At 39.9% G+C, this 18,383-nt stretch overlaps 1 protein-coding gene across 1 annotated transcript in view; it reads right to left on the bottom strand.

The window, feature by feature from the left end:
• Positions 1 to 377: 377 nt before the first annotated feature.
• OTC (ornithine transcarbamylase) overlaps positions 378 to 18,383 on the bottom strand; it is a 62,486-nt gene continuing 44,480 nt past the window's right edge. The window contains exons 7-10 of the mRNA XM_059158205.1: positions 12,742 to 12,795; positions 12,512 to 12,661; positions 9,877 to 10,014; positions 378 to 547 (exon numbers count right to left, since the gene is read on the bottom strand). Of these exons, the coding sequence (XP_059014188.1) occupies positions 488 to 547; positions 9,877 to 10,014; positions 12,512 to 12,661; positions 12,742 to 12,795 (402 nt within the window). The 3' untranslated portion in view covers positions 378 to 487. The remainder of the gene's footprint in view (positions 548 to 9,876; positions 10,015 to 12,511; positions 12,662 to 12,741; positions 12,796 to 18,383) is intronic.

Genomic DNA, 18,383 nt, shown 5'->3' with positions numbered 1-18,383 from the left:
CTGAAAACTACTACATCAGCAAGATGGATCATTTGGCTTCCTTGTTGGTCCTGGGGGATATGAACACAGCCCACAGATCTACCAGCAGCTGACTGCCTGGTAAATGTTTACTTACAAATTAGCACAAGTGATAATTTATTAAGGTAATAAGCATAGATTATATTTAATGGCTTAGACATTATGCATTATGAACACAGTATTTTATGTTTAGTTGAAGCAAGTGTACACGACTATTAATATAATACCCAAATGTAACTCGAAATTGTGCATTAGAGAGTTTAAACCAAGTCAAGTCATGTATTGTAGTGCATCGGCGCTTAAATTAAGGCCTTCAGGAAGGTTTCACAATGGTAAAGCAGTATCACATCATTCACCTATACTGTGTGTCAAGATTTGTTTATTTCTTAGATTCTCTTCTCCTTCCTCCATACGTTGGCTTTTTCAGGTACGGAAGAACATTGTTTCTCTCTTGACAAACATCACTGCATCAAAACTTTGGTTTCTGAAGCTGAGGTGAATAATCTGTCAGCAGGGACACCATGACAGCCTGGGATGACACAACAAAGAAAGAGAAAGAAAGAAATGGGCAAATATTAGCAAGACTCTGCTTAGGGATCTAAGGAAGAGGAAATGGATTGCTGCTTTGAAGGCCTGTAGTTAAAATGTGTTTTCCGAAGGAAATGATAAGGGGACAGTTCTAAATTAATATCATTTTTATTTGGATAGAGGAAGGTCTGGAAGGATCAGACCGACCCAAATAAATGCAGAAACGCCATGCTTACTTAGGCCTCATTCCAGAACTAGTGGATAAGAGAGTTAAAATGAGATACCATGGTGGTAACCATTATTGGATTTTCCAGTCATAAGTGAAACCTAGGTATTGGTTGGTTTTAGAGAAATATAATCCCTCTCATCCTGATGTTTATGCTGTGGTTTGGTCACTTATAACCTAGAGAAGTTTAGAATCAATCAGATGTAGAATAAGAAAAGTAAATTATTTGGGCTAACAAATAATGTCTGCCTGAATCTGGGTCCTCATGAAGGAATATTTATAATTTACCCACAAATGGTAATTTGCACTTTTACTCTTCCCAGCTTCCACAATAATGACAATAGTAATAATATCAGAAACAACCACAACAAATGCTTACTGAGTGCTTACTGTGTACCGGACTAAATGCCTTATCATATGTTGGTCACTTAAGAAATATTTGCCAGGCACTGTGCTAGGTGCTGCTAGGTAGAAATGTCTATCCATTATCTCATTTAATGCAATAAGCTTCTAAGGTAACTTCTGTTACTATCATTTATATATGGGAAGATCCTGGAAAAAGCAGATAGTAAACAACTGGGTTTAGACTCAGGTTTCTCTGACTTCACCCTTAGGAGGTGGTTTTACTGCCTTACATGTTCTTACTGTCTCCTTTTGACCATACTGTACATGTGTCCCTAGCCTATACCAGAAATGCAAGTTTTCTATTTCATAGGTATTCATTGAATGTATTTACTGAACAGTAACCATGTGTTCGGCCCTGTATTGAGTGCTTTATGTGCACCATAACACTTCATATCCTTCCCTACTTGTGTGAAGTGGTAAGAGAGAGGAAGGTGTAGGTATTTCCTGAGTGGTAGTAGTAGGGGATGGATTTACATCTGCCTGTCCCTAAGATCTTAATCACTACGCTTAGATGACTCTTACCTCATTTAATCCTCATAAACTTATGAAGTTATTTCTATTTTTATCTCCATTATCATATGAATAAACAGGACTTGCTCAGGATCACATAGAGAGTCAGAATTTTAACTTAATTTCCAAAGTCTGTATTCTGGAAGCAATACCCTATATCACCAGTAGGCTACAAAAAATGTTTTGAGCACAAATATAGGGTGTCGTGCTCCCTTCCAGGTATAACAAAGAGCATTATAGACAAGATCGATGCTCTTATGAAGGCGTTTTCATTATAGTAGGGGGACAGGCAACAAACAGAAAAATACCAAGTTGGGATAAATGTCATTAGAGGTTTGGGAGAAGGGGGTGGGATTATGGACATTGGGGAGGGTATGTGCTTTGGTGAGTGCTGTGAAGTGTGTAAACCTGGTGATTCACAGACCTGTACCCATGGGGATAAAAATATATGTTTATAAAAAATAAAAAATAAAAAATTAAAAAAAAATAAGTAAAATAAAAAATGGAGGGGCACCTGGGTGCCTCAATGGACCAAGTGTCTGATTTTGGCTCAGGTCATGATCCTGGGGTCCTGGGATCGAGCCCTATGTCTCTCTCAAATAAATAAATTTTTAAAACATTTAAATAAAATAAAATAAAAATAAAATAATGTGATAAAGGAGGATGAAGAACCTCTTTAAGAGTGGGTAGCAAAGGAAATAGTTAACAAAACAAAGAGGCAGCCCACGGAATGGGAGAAGATATTCACAAAATTATACTACAGACAAAGGGCTGATATCCAAGATCTATGAAAAACTCCTCAAACTCAACACCCACAAAACAGGTAATCACATCAAAAAATGGGCAGAAGACATGAACAGACACTTCTCCGAAGAAGACATACAAATGGCTAACAGACACATGAAAAAATTTTCATCATCATTAGTATCAGGGAGATCCAAATCAAAACCATATTGAGATAGCACCTCACACCAGTTAGAATGGTCAAAATCAACAGTACAGGAAACAAATGTTGGAGAGGATGTGGAGAATGGGGAACCCTCTTACACTCTTGGTGGGAATGCAAGTTGTGCAGTCACTTTGGAAAACAGCATGGAGATTCCTTAATAAATTAAAAATAGAGCTACCCTATAATCCTGCAATTGCACTACTGGATATTTACCCCAAAGATACAGAATATTTACCCCAAAGATACAGATGTAGTGAACAGAAGGGCCATCTGTACCCCAATATTCATAGCAGCAATGGCCACAGTCACCAAACTGTGGAAAGAGCCAAGATGCCCTTCAACAGATGAATGGATAAAGAAGATATGGTCCACCCAATCCCATCTGGTTTCATTTATTCTTCTCCTACCCCCTTCACCCACCATGAGAAGTGTGTAAACGTGGTGATTCACAGACCTGTACCCCTGGGGATAAAAATATATTATATGTTTTTAAAAAATAAAAAAACTAATTAAAAAAGAAGATATGGTCCATATATACAATGGAATATTATACCTGCATCAGAAAGGATGAATACCCAACTTTTGTATAAACATGGATGGGACTGGAGGAGATTAAGCTGAGTGAAATAAGTTAAGCAGAGAGAGTCAATTATCATATAGTTTCATTTACTTGTGGGGTATAAGGAATAACACGGAGATCGTTGGGGGAAGTTGTAGAGGGAGAAATTGTTGGGGGGAAATTGTAGAGGGAGAAAAACCATGAGAGACTGTGGACTTTGAGAAACAAACTGAGGGTTTTGGAGGGGAAAGGGGGTAGGGGTTGGGTGAGCCTGGTGCTGGGGATCAAGGAGGGCATGTATTGCGTGGAGCACTAGGTGTGATTCATAAACAATGAATCTTGGAACACTGAAAAAATAAAATAAAATTTAAGAAAAAAGAGTGAGTGGCCAGTGAAGGCCTTGTTAAAGGAATAACATTTGAGATTTGAATGACAAGAAGAAACTAGGAAGGCCAAACTCTAGGATAAGAACACCTTCCAGGTAAAATATTTTAAGCTTCTTTATGGATTTTTAGGATCACATTTCAGTTTTTTTTTTTTTATTGTTAATGGTCATTGCAAGTGTCAAATTTATTTTCAAATGTTAAGTCTTATAAAGTCAACTTGGAGTAGAGTTGCCAGATTTGGTTAAATGAATAAATAAATACAGTTAAATTGGCATTTAAGAAAGCAACAGTTTTTTTTAAACTCTAAGTATGTTCCAAATATTGCATCGGACATACCTATACTAAACAATTATTTGTTGTTTAGCTAAAATTCCAATTTAACTAGGTATCCTGTATTTGATCTGTCACCCCTAATTTGGAGAGAAATAAAGTACAAAAATACTGTGAATTAGATTTGCAGTGGTGTTGCATATCTAAGGACCATTCTGATAGCAGTGCTTTGAAGTATCAGCTCTACTGTGCAGTCTCTTTAGGTTACTTCAGGTCCACAGTAAAAACTGTAGGCAGAGGAAGAAATGTACCTGACATTTTATGAGTTCTACAGCCTTCCTAATTACTGAAAAATACAAAAGCAAACTTCGTGGGGAGGAGAGGGTATATTTTAAAAACAAAATAAATTGTTGTATGAGTTCTAGTAGTTTGGGGGTGGAGTCTTTTGCGTTTTCCATATAAAGAATCATGTCATCTGTGAAGAGAGAGAGTTTGACTTCTTCATTGCCAATTTGGATACCTTTTATTTCTCTTTGTTGTCTGATTGCTGTTGCTAGGACTTCTAATACTATGTTGAACAAGAGTGGTGAGAGTGGGCATCCTTGTCGTGTTCCTGATCTCAACAGGAAGGCTGCAAGCTTTTTCCCATTGAGGATGATAATTGTTGTGGGTCTTTCATAGATAGATTTTATGAAGTTCAGGAATGTTCCCTCTATCCCTATACTTTGAAGCGTTTTAATCAGGAACGGATGCTGGATTTTGTCAAATGCTTTTTCTGCATCAATTGAGAGGACCATGTGGTTCTTCTCTCTTCTCATATTAATTTGTTCTATTACATTGATTGATTTGTGAATGTTGAACCATCCTTGTAGCCCAGGAATGAATCCCACCATGGTGGATAATCTTCTTAATGTGCTATTGGATCCTGTTTGCTGGGATCTTGTTGAGAATCTTAGCATCCATATTCATCAGTGATATTGGCCTGAAATTATTCTTTTTGGTAGGGTCTTTGCCTGGTTTGGGGATCAGAGTAATGCTGGTTTCATAGAAAGAGTCTGGAAATTTTCCATCTGCTTCAATTTTTTGAAACAGCTTCAAGAGAATAGGTGTTATTTCTTCTTTGAAAGTTTGATAAATTCCCCAGGGAATCCATCAGGTCCTGGGCTCTTGTTTTTTGGGAGGGTTTTTTAAAATTTTTTATTTTTTATAAACATATATTTTTTTCCCCAGGGGTACAGGTCTGTGAATCACCAGGTTTACACACTTCACATCACTCACCAAATTTTGGAAGGTTTTTGATCACTGCTTCAATCTCGTTACTAGATATTGGTCTATTCAGGTTGTCAATTTCTTCCTGGTTCAATTTTGGGAGTTTATAGTTTTCCAGGAATGCATCCATTTCATCTAGGTTGCTTAGCTTATTGGCATATAACTGTTGATAATAACTTCTGATGATTGTTTCTACTTCCTTGGTGTTAGTTGTGGTCTTTCCCTTTTCATTCATAATTTTATGAATTTGGGCTTTCTCTCTTTTCTTTTGTATTAGTGTGGCCAATGGTTTATTGATCTTATTGATTCTTTCAAAAAACCAGCTTCTAGTTTCATTGATACGTTCTACTGTATCTCTGGTTTCTACCTCATTGATCTCAGCTCTAATCTTGATAATTTCCCTACTTATGTGTGGAGTTGGTTTGATTTGTTGTTGATTCTCTAGTTCTTTAAGGTATGAACAGACACTTCTCCAGTGAAGAGGCTATTAGACACATGAAAAAATGCTCATCATCACTAGCCATCAGGGAGATTCAAATTAAAACCACATTGAGATACCACCTTACACCAGTTAGAATGGCCAAAATTAGCAAGACAGGAAACAACATGTGTTGGAGGGGATGTGGAGAAAGGGGAACCCTCTTACACTGTTGGTGGGAATGCAATTTGGTGCAGCCACTTTGGAGAGAAGTGTGGAGATTCCTAAAAAACTAAAAATAGAGCTTCCCTATGACCCTACAATTGCACTACTAGGTATTTACCCCAAAGATATAGATGTGGTGAAAAGAAGGGCCATCTGTATTCCACTGTTTATAGCAGCAATGGCCACGGTCGCCAAACTGTGGAAAGAACCAAGATGCCCTTCAATGGACAAATGGATAAGGAAGATGTGGTCCATATACACTATGGAGTATTATGCCTCCATCAGAAAGAATGATTATCCAACTTTTGTAGCAACATGGATGGGACTGGAAGAGATTATGCTGAGTGAAATAAGTCAAGCAGAGAGCGTCAATTATCATATGGTTTCACTTATTTGTGGAGCATAACAAATAGCATGGAGGACAAGGGGAGATGGAGAGGAGAAGGGAGTTGAGGGAAATTGGAAGGGGAGTGAACCATGAGAGACTATGGACTCTGAAAAACAATCTGAGGGTTTTGAAGGGGCAGGGGGTGGGAGATTGGGGGAACCAGGTGGTGGGTATTAGAGAGGGCACGGATTGCATGGAGAACTGGGTGTGGTGCAAAAACAATGAATACTCTTATGCTGAAAATAAATTTTTAAAAAATGAAAAAAAATAAAAAAACAAAATAAAACAAAGGCATCCAAAGGCTTGTCCCTTGTGCACTATGGAGAGAATGATATGATTACTAGAGTGTTCTAAAGAGCACAGCTAGAATTCACCCAACATGGAGGCCTTGAAAAGCTCCTCTAAGTACTGAAAGAATATGCATTTGCTGGGGAAGGCATGTGCTACGGTGAGCCCTGTGAATTGTGTAAGACTGATGAATCATAGACCTGTACCCCTGAAGCAAATAATACATTATATGTTAATAAAAATGTTATATGCTTTTGGAGCAAGCCACACCCTATTTAGTTATGTATTTGACATTAGTCATTATGGACATGTTAGAACTTGAGGCTAGATTGTATTTTTCTTTTCTTCTTCCATCCTGATTTTAAATGAAATTATGTGTGGAAATCGTTCTCTAGACAGTAGTCCTGTCCAGTAAAACATTCTGCAATTATCAAAATGTTCTATGTCTGTGCTGTCAGATACAAATAATGTAGCCACCAGCCATGTGTAGCTATTGAACACTTAAAATGTGCTTAGTATGTCTGAGGAATACACTCTTACATTTCATTATATTTTAATTTTAAATAGTTTAAATTTAAATAGAAATAGCCACAAGTGCCTAGTAGCTATTGCACTGGCTAGGGAATTTCTAGAGGAAAACAAGTATTGTGCCTTTAGAACATCCCAGAGAAATGTATCTCAGTAGTGTTGAGCCTAAATGCCATTCTAAATAAGTTACCTAAGAATCATTTCTTTCCATGTAAAATAGGAATTTAGACTAGACAATCTCTAGGGTCTCATCTCCCCTGAAAATATCATATTCCTATGAATTGTACAGGCTAAGTGGGGACTACATACTGTTCTTTTTTTTTTTTTTTTAATCTCCAAATGCCTGGCAGAGGGACCAGCACCCAGTAGATGCATAGTATACGACTGCCAACATGAACTTCACTCAATGGGACCTCTAGTCTCTAACTCAGAGAATTGAAGAATGTAGCATGTGTGTCACCACCTCTCTTCCAGAATCCATGTCAGGTGTCACTAGTCAGTTATGCCACTTTCTTTCTGAGACCACAGGCAGGCTTAGAACCTTCTGAACATAGATAACTTAAGTAGCCTGTTGCTGAGACTGAGGGCCCTATGATTAAAAATCATTTGCCATCTGTATAGTTTGATCTGTTGATCTTATCTGTGAGGAAACCAGGACCCAGGGAGGTAATACTTATCCAAGGTGGCAGAGTTGACGAGCATTAAAGACTATATAAAATATATAAAGTATATGCTGGCTAACTGAAGATTAAAAAAAAGTATATAAAGTATGCAATATATAAAGAATGCATCTAGGGTGCAAGTCTTCTCACTCCCAGGCAATATTCTTTCTATTTTAGATGCTCTACCTTCATTTTAACATGGCTATGCCTCTTGTTTGCTTTGAAATATATTTTCCCCTATTAATAGTGGGCACTTCAGGAAGGTAGGGTATGGAGAGATGGTGGTAGGGCACTGGGTGTTATATGCAAACAATGAATCATGTAACAATACATCATCAAAAACTAATGAAGTACTGTATGGTGACTAATGTAACATAATAAAAATTTTTTTTAAAAAAGCTTTGGAAGCACTGGTCTAGATAACATGGCAGTTGCCATTTTGGCCAAAGCTAGTGTCCTGAGGTGGCCAGCTGGAAGGTACAGTAAAAACAAAACCATCCCTCCTATTATATATGACAAATTTAGACCTGACATATAACTTTCCATTGGAAAGGAAACCATGATTGGCTTTCAAGCAGCCATAGTGGAGGTCAAAACCCCCCTGGTCACTGTATTAGGTCAACAATGAAGAAGATGTCAGTGATAATAATTATCATAATACTTACAGTGTATTAGATACCATACTAAATGCTTACATGTATTATTTTAATGCTCACAATAACCCTATCTATTCCCATTTAGATAAAATAACCCTATCTATTCCCATTTAGATAAAATGAATTCCCATTAGATTAAAAAAATTACCAGAGTCCTTTCCAGCTCATTTTTCTGTACTCCAGAATTTGAAAGTTATAAACTACTTTTCCCAAAAGCTACAGTGCAGACATGACACTCAATTGTAGGTACTCAAGTCTTAGAGTCATAAGCGAACAATGTGCATTGAAAGCCATCGTCTGAGAGATTAGATCTTCTGGTCTAAGCAGATGTGGGGTATCTGGTTCAGCTGGGGCAGCAATAATGGAGTATCTGGCATTTAGTTTCAGGGGTCTTAGGTACCAGGCTTTGCATAGCTGTGTCAGTGCTGTTTGGCTACTAAAAAACCACGATGTTGTTGGGCGATTTTCCTGTGTGTGTTGTTTCTGAATATGTGGTATCCAGGAATGACTTGCTGCACCTTCTTTCCCCAGAGATTCTGGGCACTGCTAAATGTCTCTTAATAAATTCTTATATTATCTTTTTATCTTTCCTAGAGTGGCCTCTGTTTGCTAGTAATACCCCAGCTGGTACAGTAATTGAAATCAGTTAAATCACTAAAAACTAAAAAACTAAAAACAAAAACAAAAACAAAAAACCCACAGTGGTACTAAATTATGATACATGATTCTCAGTTTTTCAGAGAAGAAGGTGATGCTTGGACTATTGTAACACACAGATGTAAGGTTAATATTTCCTAGAATAGCAGTGATGAAGATGAAACTTATGTTAAGTGGAGAAGTATTTTGTTAACTTTGTTTTGTTGCAGTTCTGGAAATGTTTAGTACCTAAAGCAGATATATCTATAGAGCCAAAGTCAAGTAGAGAACCAAAACAATGATCTAGGTAAGTCATAAAAGGAAGAAAAGAGAAAGGAAATAAGATTTCTTTAAATACTCATTTTGTGCCAGGCACTGAATTTGGAATCTATAAATATTAACAAGGGGACTGTAAAATAAGAATTATACAATATAATGGTTGGCAGGCAATGGTGGCTGGTGTTCAGGCTGATTAAGAGCAGCCTCAATTTTTATTAAAATAGATATATTTGGGGGCACCTGGGTGGCTCATTCGGATGAGCACCCAAATCTTGATTTCAGCTCAGGTCATGATCTCAGGGTCATAAGACTGAGCCCAGCCTGGGGCTCCACACTTGGCATGGGACCTGCTTGGGATTCTCTCTTCCTCTCCCTTTGCCCCACCCCCTGACCCACTCTTTCTCACTCTCTCTCTTTCTTAAAAAAAAAAAAAGGCAATAAAATAAAATAGATATATTTGGAAGGACATCAATTTTATGCCATTAAAAATACAATATAAATGCTAAGAAACAATAATAATCTATTATGAACTTTCTGGGAAAAAATAGATGCCTTATGAGTAAGTCATATAGGCAGATAATCTCAGTTGCTTATTATTTACCAAAAGGCTTGAATGACCAAGTTAGGACCACACAGAGAACCTCTTCTTAGCTTCCATTCCCCATTTCTTGCTTACCATGATTGTCCACTTCCTGTTTTCAGCCTCTGGGAATACTAGTGATCGTGGAGAATAAAACACTTCATCATCCACTTCTTCTGGCTTTCTGGGCAAGCAGTGTAAAAATGTCCAGTCAGAGGCAGCAACTTTAGCAGTCTAAAGAAGAAATAGGATGCATCTGTGTTTTGACTAGTATATACGGCTATTACTTTTGTCTTCTTCAATATTAAAACACACATATGGTGTGGAGTCAGAGACCAAATGCAAATTGAGAGATGATGAGGGAGAGCAGTGGTTTAAATTCAAGGCACCAAAAGGAAACATAAATGGTACTTTCAACTTATGGAATTTTATAGTCTTTTTTTTTTAATTTGGGAGAATGTTACTCCAAATTAAACCACTAATTCAGTTTTCTGGTTCTCTGTCTAGAGGGATTGTGAATATTTCAGTAAAGAGTTCCATGGATGTAATGCGTGGCTGATAGCAAAAGTTACCCATTATGCCCCAATATATTTTAAAAGTTGCTTTTATGAGGTTATGTTACATTTTGAGCTTATCTACAAGTTACGGTTTTTAGCAGTTGAAGCATACCTCGTCACTAATTAAAACACTTTTGAAAGAGAGTGTGTTGAGATAGGAGTGCATTAAACAGGATTATGGGCACTATACACAAGAGGTATCCCTCTTAATGCAAAAGTCCCTAACAGTTGTGATTTTCTCCAGCCATTAAGTCCTGAAAGCTACATTTTCCCATCCATTTCCATTGTTCGCTTACAGAGTCAAAACTGCAGTACCTCATAATTTCTTACCTCAAAATTACTGCCTTTTACTAAAATTTTTACTTCCCGTACTTGTTCGAGGTTCAGAACCTTCTGAATTTCTAAAATAATGGCAAAGTTACATGGGAAAGGAATAACATTCGAGTCAGTCATACATCAGTGTGATGAATGTTCTTCAAGTCTGCAGTCCTAGCAACACAAAAATGCCTAAGGCTGGTCAAGGCAAGGACGAGGTAAGCCACAAGGAATTTAGAATTTCTCCATGAACGTATTTCCACATATATGCCAACAGATTAGCCATAATGTATAAATAACTTCTATAACCAATAATGGCAAAAAAAAAAAAAAAATAGAAAATGGGCAAAGGATACGATAGCATTTTAGAAAAAGACACATGGAAATGGCCAGTAAACATGAAACGATGTTTAGCTTCATTAGTAATCAAGGAAATGCAAAATTTAAAAAGCATGAGATACAGATTTTAAAAATTAAAAATGTAAATAACAACTAAGAGTAGAAAGAGTATGGAGAGAGTAGAAATTATCAATTCTTTTTGGATGGCTATTTAGCAGCATTTACCTATTTTAAAAAGTATATACCACTTTACACAGAACTTCTTTTTCCATGGATCTATTCTCCAGTAATACTTGCACAGAGAAATACGTATAAGGATATTCATCACGGCATTTTTTGTAATTGGGATCATTAAAAAAGCCCAATTTATCAACATAAATCATAGTTCCCCCAGACCTTGGAATTTTATGCAACCATTTAAAATAATGAAAAATATCTAAATAAATGGACAAGAAAATCTAAGATTTGTTAAGTGGGAAAAGTAAGTCAGAATAATATGTCCGATATGCCATTTACGAGACATTAATAGTTGTGTGTGTGTGTGTGTGTATGAAGTCATATATAAATACACAGAAAAGGTCTGCAAAGAGATGCATCAAATTGTCGAACCATGGCTCCCTCTGGGAATAGTCACTGTTGAAAGGATATAGGAAAGACACTTCCACTTTTTATTTTCCAAACTTCATTCTATTCACATGGATAAATAAGGAGCTAGTATTTACATATTGCTTTATCAATGAAATATCTGTTGTGTTTGCTCAGTCTCTTTCTCCACCAAAACAGACTAGCTGCTCTGCTGACAAAATCCCAATGTATACTTGCCTGGTAGAGTATTCTTCCAGAAGAGCAGTTCTCAAAGTGTGACCCTGGAGCAGCAGCATTGCATCACCTGGGAACTTGGTATAAATGCCAGTTCTTGGGTCCCACCTCTAATCTACTGATTCAGAACCCTGGGGGAGTGGGGTCCTGCCAGCTATGTATTAAGAGCTCCAGGCAATTCAGAGGCATGCTCAGCACTGAGAAGACTTGCTTCAGATCTTAATGAAAGGCATCAGAGTAGATGGGATTCCCCTGGGAATGCCCTGGAAGCCGTAAGCAAAGCTAAACTGGACTCGAGTGTCCTGAACAACTAGAGGCAAGGACTAGCCTGAAGAACCTAATTATGCAGCTTTTCTTAGAGGAGAAATCAGAAGAAACTGCATGCAACAGAAGTAACAGTGTCTCTAGACACACACACAGCAAAGCATTCTGATGCCTCCCTGCCTCCATCGCTGTGAGAGGGAAAAGCTTGCTTCTCTCTTCTGCCTGAGTGCAAATGCCTGCATCCAGGACAAAAGAGTCTTTCCAAAGAACATCCATAGCTAAGCTTCAGGAGGAGAGAAATCCCTGGAGGATGCAGTCAGCGAGTCCTTTATAGGGAAGGGAGGACAGTCTACTGTCCCTAAAGCGAATGAGTGATCAGATGGTTCGGCCCTTTGTGAATGGAATTAATGAACCTTCAGAGAGGCATCACTTTGTACCTTCATTGTAACCTGGTAACCTTGGAAAGCCTGGAGCCGCTTTTTCTTCTCCTCTTCTTGTCCCATGCTTATCCACGTGTCTGTAATTAACACATTGCCTCCACGAGCCGCTTCCAATGGATCATTTGTCAGTGACAGCTTGGTGCCGTTCTAGCATACACAAGCATGGCCGTTAAACAAGTTCATGGGACAGAGAAAGGCCATTGTAAGTTTACATATAAGGAGCATACCTCCTTGGCATACTGCTCTGCCACCTTGGTCACACTGGGATCTGGCTCATAACCCTGCAGGGGGAAGAAGTCAACTGTTATTTAGGCAATTGTTTTGTATTAGGCTGTCTTATATATTCGTTATTTTCCTCTCAATAGCAAGCCCGCTATCCTTCCCTTTGCTGCTTCAAGTGGGATATGGTATTGACATCTAAATTCCAAACCTTCATAGGGCTTTTGGGAATTTAACAAGGTAACCAGCTGCCCCATCTTTCTCTTATTATCCTTGACCTCTTTAATTATCAGATAAACAGGGCGTGGTGCTTTGCAGCTCTCAGTAAGGCCCCTTCTCCTTCCTCTAATAGTGTTAAGAGGATTACATACGTAATTCTACAAGCAGATGCCATTTTGTCTCCATCTTTCCACGAGCTGTGTGGGTTTTTTTTTTTTTTTGCAATGTTTTGTTTGTGTTTTTGTTTTTGTTTTTGTCTGGGATGCTTTTCTCCGCTTGCTTCATGTGGCTAACGTTTTCAAGTCTCAGCTCAAATGTCTCCTCCGCAGAAGAACCTTCCCCAAGCACCCCAGCTAAATACGCACAGGCCACGTGCCAGTGTTCTGAGTGCAGGACTCGTGCTTTGAAATGCCATTTACACCACAAGCACCCTGCTTTCGCTCAAATGTATTTGTTTGGGATCATTTGGTGAGAGCAGGGTCAGGGCTTGGGTGAAGTAAGCGAGGCGCTGAGACAGTTTAAGCAGAACTGTCGGAGTCTTTGTGAGCACAAATGGCACACCAGAGGGGCCTCGCTTGCTTGGCCGAGTCTCAGCTCTGGGTGAGGGGACATTCGAGGGCACTAAAGCCTCCCCCACCCCCAAGCTATTCCAGATGCCTCAGGTAGCCCTGCACCTCCCCTCTCCCCCTCCAATCTGTTCTGTCAACAGCAGCAAGGATTGTTTTCTCTGAAGCCTGCAATGTTTACCACTTGTTCCTTACGTCCAAGCTGATTAAGAGTATCAAGGCTTCCCCCTACCCCCACATTCCCTGTTTCTGTCTCTCTTAATTCTTCTCAACATCTTGCTGTAGGAAAGGCAATCTTCTTGTTATCTCCGTACTATGTCTTGCCCCTTTCTGCCATCTCAGCCTTTTACCCTTGAACACCTCCTCCTGTCCCCTCCTGGGGGTCTTTGTTGGAACATGTCAGCTCTTCTTTTGTCAGACTTTAGCCCAGCCTCACCTCTGGACCCTCCATATGGAGGTCTTGTCAGTCCAAACAGCGCAGTTATTCTCACCTTCCTCCATCCTTCTCATTTTCCCGAATTCTTAGCATTTATTAGAAGTTGGGTTTTAGAAATTCTCAGTGGAGCATTGTGATACACACTGTGATATGCCACTCACATCCCCCCTTCATGAATAAAGAACTTATTCCCCCAGCTGCTGGGCGTGCTGCCAGAAGATGGCTTTCAGCCGCCAGCCCTCTTTGGGCACTGCCTCAGCTGCAGAGAGCTGACTCATCCAAGGTCACATCCCCTTCTGGGGCGACCTACATTCAATGACTGATTGACAGAAGGGGTTGGAAACTTGACTCCCTCCTCCCAACTTGGAACAGCTCTAAATGGCCATCTCAGATCTAGAAGTCTCTGTAAGGTCAGACAAGGCTGTTGTTCGACCTGCAGTGCAGCTCGGCTTCTTCCTCTGCCCACTCCTGCTTTCCTCCCTTCCCTTCCACAGGTGTTGGTCTCAAGGGCGTGCCCTAATAAGCATCCTGCACACCAAACTCTGTCTCAGAGTCTACTCCTAGGAACCTCAGCCTGTCACAGGCATGTTCAGGTTCATTCCTTTGAAACTGTCTATTTGCACATGAGTGTCTACCGTAGTTCCTTCTCATAACAAAATTCTTGAAAGAAACTACACGTGACGCTGATGATGGTGACACAGACATTTTAGACCGCCCTCAAATAGCCGTAAGTTCTAGAGCTCTTTTATCGGGATGTGGAGAAGGTAATTAATAAAGCTTTGCTAATTTAGTAACTAATGTGACCATTCATACCAGTAAACATAAATGAAGAGGCTTGGCCATTACCCCATGTGCCTCCTGCCCTGAAAATTTAGCCTTCCCTCTAGAGAGCAGGTTTTATACTTCCTACATATAATCATTCTTACAGAAGGAATCAATAAGTACTTAGAGAACCAACAGAGAGGTTTGGAAATTAGAAAATCACCCAACCTTGCATGCACTGGGCCATGACTGAGAATACAAAGAGGAATTCTTTACTCACAGCTCAGCTTTCAATACTAAATCACTCATTGGCTTTTACATAAATCTTAAAACCAGAGGAAGAAGGTGATTAACAAACCCAGTTCAGTATAAATATTCACTTAGAACAATGTTAAAATCATTACCATCAATAGTTTATGGAGCAATTTTACAATCAAGGACAAAATTATGTTTTCTTGAACATGTAAGTTATTCCCAGTTGAAGAATGGGGAAATAGATTAATTATGGCCTTGGAGACTTCAGGGATTCTTAAATTTACAATAAATCTCCTAGCTTTATCTTGAAAGGAAATAGGCCTACTTATAAATTAACTGAACAACTTCTGCACTATCACGCTTTCCCAAAGACTTTTTAAAACTCTCACTCCCACCAAGATTTGACAAAGTTTTAACGCTGTCTGTCATTTAAATGAGTTTTTGCCTAAGAACAATATTGAAATTACCTTGTAAGATTCAAATTTTTCCCTTTGGTGGTAATAAAACATCTCTGATACACCATAAAATGTTTAAATCCTCTATTTTTTCCAGCAGAATAAAGCCTCTCCAGGAGCATCTTCTATCAGGGAACAGTTACTGTCAATAAATGTTGTCACTGTAAAAACTAAATGCAATCACAGTTTGCATTAATACAGAGCTTTTCTTCCAACTAGATTTGGGTGACGGTGTGTTAACTCTTCCCATAAAGTGAAGGACAACCACCTTAAGCACAAGTCGGATCTGACCCTTCATTTCCATTTATGCTAAAAGAAAGAGAATTATCTGCTGTAAGAATTCTCTCTCTGAGGGGCACCTGGGTGGCTCAGTGGATTAAAGCCTCTGCCTTCGGCTCAGGTCATGATCCTAGGATCCAGGGATTGAGCCCCGCATCAGACTCTCTGCTCAGCGGGGAGCCTGCTTCCCTCTCTTTCTCTCTCTGCCTGCCTCTCTGCCTACCTGTGACCTCTTTCTCTCTGTCAAATAAATAAATAAAATCTTTAAAAAAAAAAAGAATTCTCTCTCTGAGTCCCCACAGTTTACTATAATAGGGTGGCTTCTAATACATGCTGTTGTCTGTGTCTGCCATTTCTTCTATGGCAAGTGTATTAGGTAGAAGAGTATCCTCCCAAAATTCATTTTCAGCCAGAACCCCAGAATGTAACCTTATCTAGGAGGGTCTTGACAGATGTAAGGAGTTAAGATGAGGTCATACTGGATTAATGTGGGCCTACTTTTTTTTTTTTTAAGATTTTATTTATTTATTTGACAGAGATCACAAGTAGGCAGAGAGGCAGGCAGAGAGAGAGGGGGAAGCAGGCTCCCTGCTGAGCAGAGAGACCGATGTGGGGCTTGATCCCAGGACCTTGAGATCATGACCTGAGCCAAAGGCAGAGGCTTTAAACCACTGAGCCACCCAAGCGCCCCAGTGCGGGCCTACTTTTAACATGACTGATGTTCTCCTACAGAGAAACAGAGACATAAAGGCAAGAATATGGAGGACGAGACTAGAAGGTTGCAGCCACAAGCCCAGGAAGCTTGGGGCTGTGGAGAGAGATGAGGATTCTTTCCTAGAGATTTCAGAGAGAGCATGGCCCTGCCGCCATCTTGATTTTGGAATTCTAGTCTCCAGAACTGTAAATAATAAATTTCTATCATTTGAAGCCACCCAGTGTGTGGTACTTTGTTATAACAGATGGCACATTGACTCAAACTGGTTCAGCAAGAGCACTAGTGAAAAGCATTTTGTTTTCTTTTTCTTTGGCAGGAGACATTGGACAATGCCGGTGCTCTACGCAGATGCCATCGTAGGATTTCTTTTCACAGCTTTTGCTCCCTCTCCCCATTTCAATGGGCTTTTAACAGCACTTACAGCTCTTCCTGGGAAGACAGCTCTCTGGCTACCCAGCTGCTTTTCCTGCCAAAAGTGCCAGGGGTTTTACTACCCCACCTCCCCTTGCTGCCTTTGACCAATGACTGTTCAAAGGATGAAAGCCCACCTACTGGGGTGTGTGGCTGACACAGTTGATTAAGCATCCGACTTTAGATTTTGGCTCAGTTCATGATCTCAGAGTCCTGGGACAGAGCCCCGCATTGGCTCCCAGTGCGGAGTCCTCTTGGGATTCTCTCTCTGCCCCTCCCCTCACTTGTGCACTTTCTCTCTCTCTCTCTCTCTCTCTCTCTCTCTCTCTCTTTAAAATAAATAAAATCTTAAAAAAAGAGGAAGCAAGCCCACCTTCCTTGCCTCAGCTTGAGACAACTCTGGGGCATAAGTTACGCTTCTGAGTTCACCTGTGGGATCAGGCTGTAGCTTCCTTCTGTAGGATGATGCCTGACATGGCACTAGAGTGACCAAATGATGCCCTTTGCTTGGGAGTATCCCACTTTTAGCACCGATAGTCTGATGTCCCTGGAAATCCCTCCGTCTGAGGCAAACCGGGATGGTTAGTGACTCTAAATGGCCCTCTGTACACAAATCCTCACTAAATCCCTTGTGGGGAACTCAGCCTGAGACACTGGTGCAGGAAGGGATGAAGAGTGCATGAAAGCCTGGGGGACTGGGGAATTTCCTATTAGAGAAATTCAGTCATTAACCCATATTGTGAAATTCATGTTCCTGGTGATTGGCAAATAAACATCTCAAACTCAAGAAGCAGAAGCAGGGAGTAATTTTAGGCCTTAGTAATTTTAAGATGCCTCTGGATGTCTTAGTTTGTTAGAGGGAACCCTCGCACACACTACTGAAATAGCAGCAAACAGATGCCTGGTCAGAAACACACTAGTCCACAGTAATTGTGAATAGTTGCTCTTAATGACAGGGCCGATTTTATCTTTCACTTTGTTTCTGAAACAGTCTCTGTTTAGGGGAGTTTTCCCTTTAAAGACTCCTGATTGGAGGGGCGCCTGAGTGGCTCAGTGGGTTAAGCCTCTGCCTTTGGCTCAGATCATGGTCTCAGGGTCCTGGGATTGAGCCCTGCATCAGGTTCTCTGCTCAGCAGGGAGCCTGCTTCCCCCTCTCTCTCTGCCTGCCTCTCTGCTTACTTGTGATCTCTCTCTCTGTCAAATAAATAAATAAATCTTTTAAAAAATCGATTAAAAAAAGAGACTCCTAATTGGATATCATTAGCCAATCAGAAACATAATGGGGAAAATATTCAGCAGTGATGGGATTGTTTAAAAGATTTTATTTATTTATTTGACAGACAGAGATCACAAGTAGACAGAGAGGAAGGCAGAGAGTGAGGGGGAAGCAGGCTCCCTGCTGAGCAGAGACCCCCCCCCCCAATGTGGGGCTTGATCCCAGGACCTTGAGATCATGACCTGAGCCAAAGGCAGAGGCTTAACCCACTGAGCCATCCAGGTGCCCCAGTGATGGAATATTTAAAAGGTTCTGTGGGGATTCTTCAGTACTGGT

This window comes from Mustela lutreola, chromosome X (genome assembly GCF_030435805.1).
Source record: "Mustela lutreola isolate mMusLut2 chromosome X, mMusLut2.pri, whole genome shotgun sequence".
Classification (NCBI taxonomy): Eukaryota; Metazoa; Chordata; class Mammalia; order Carnivora; family Mustelidae; genus Mustela; species Mustela lutreola.
The sequence above is the reverse complement of the archived record's forward strand: the minus strand, read 5'-3'. Positions and strand labels throughout refer to the sequence as shown.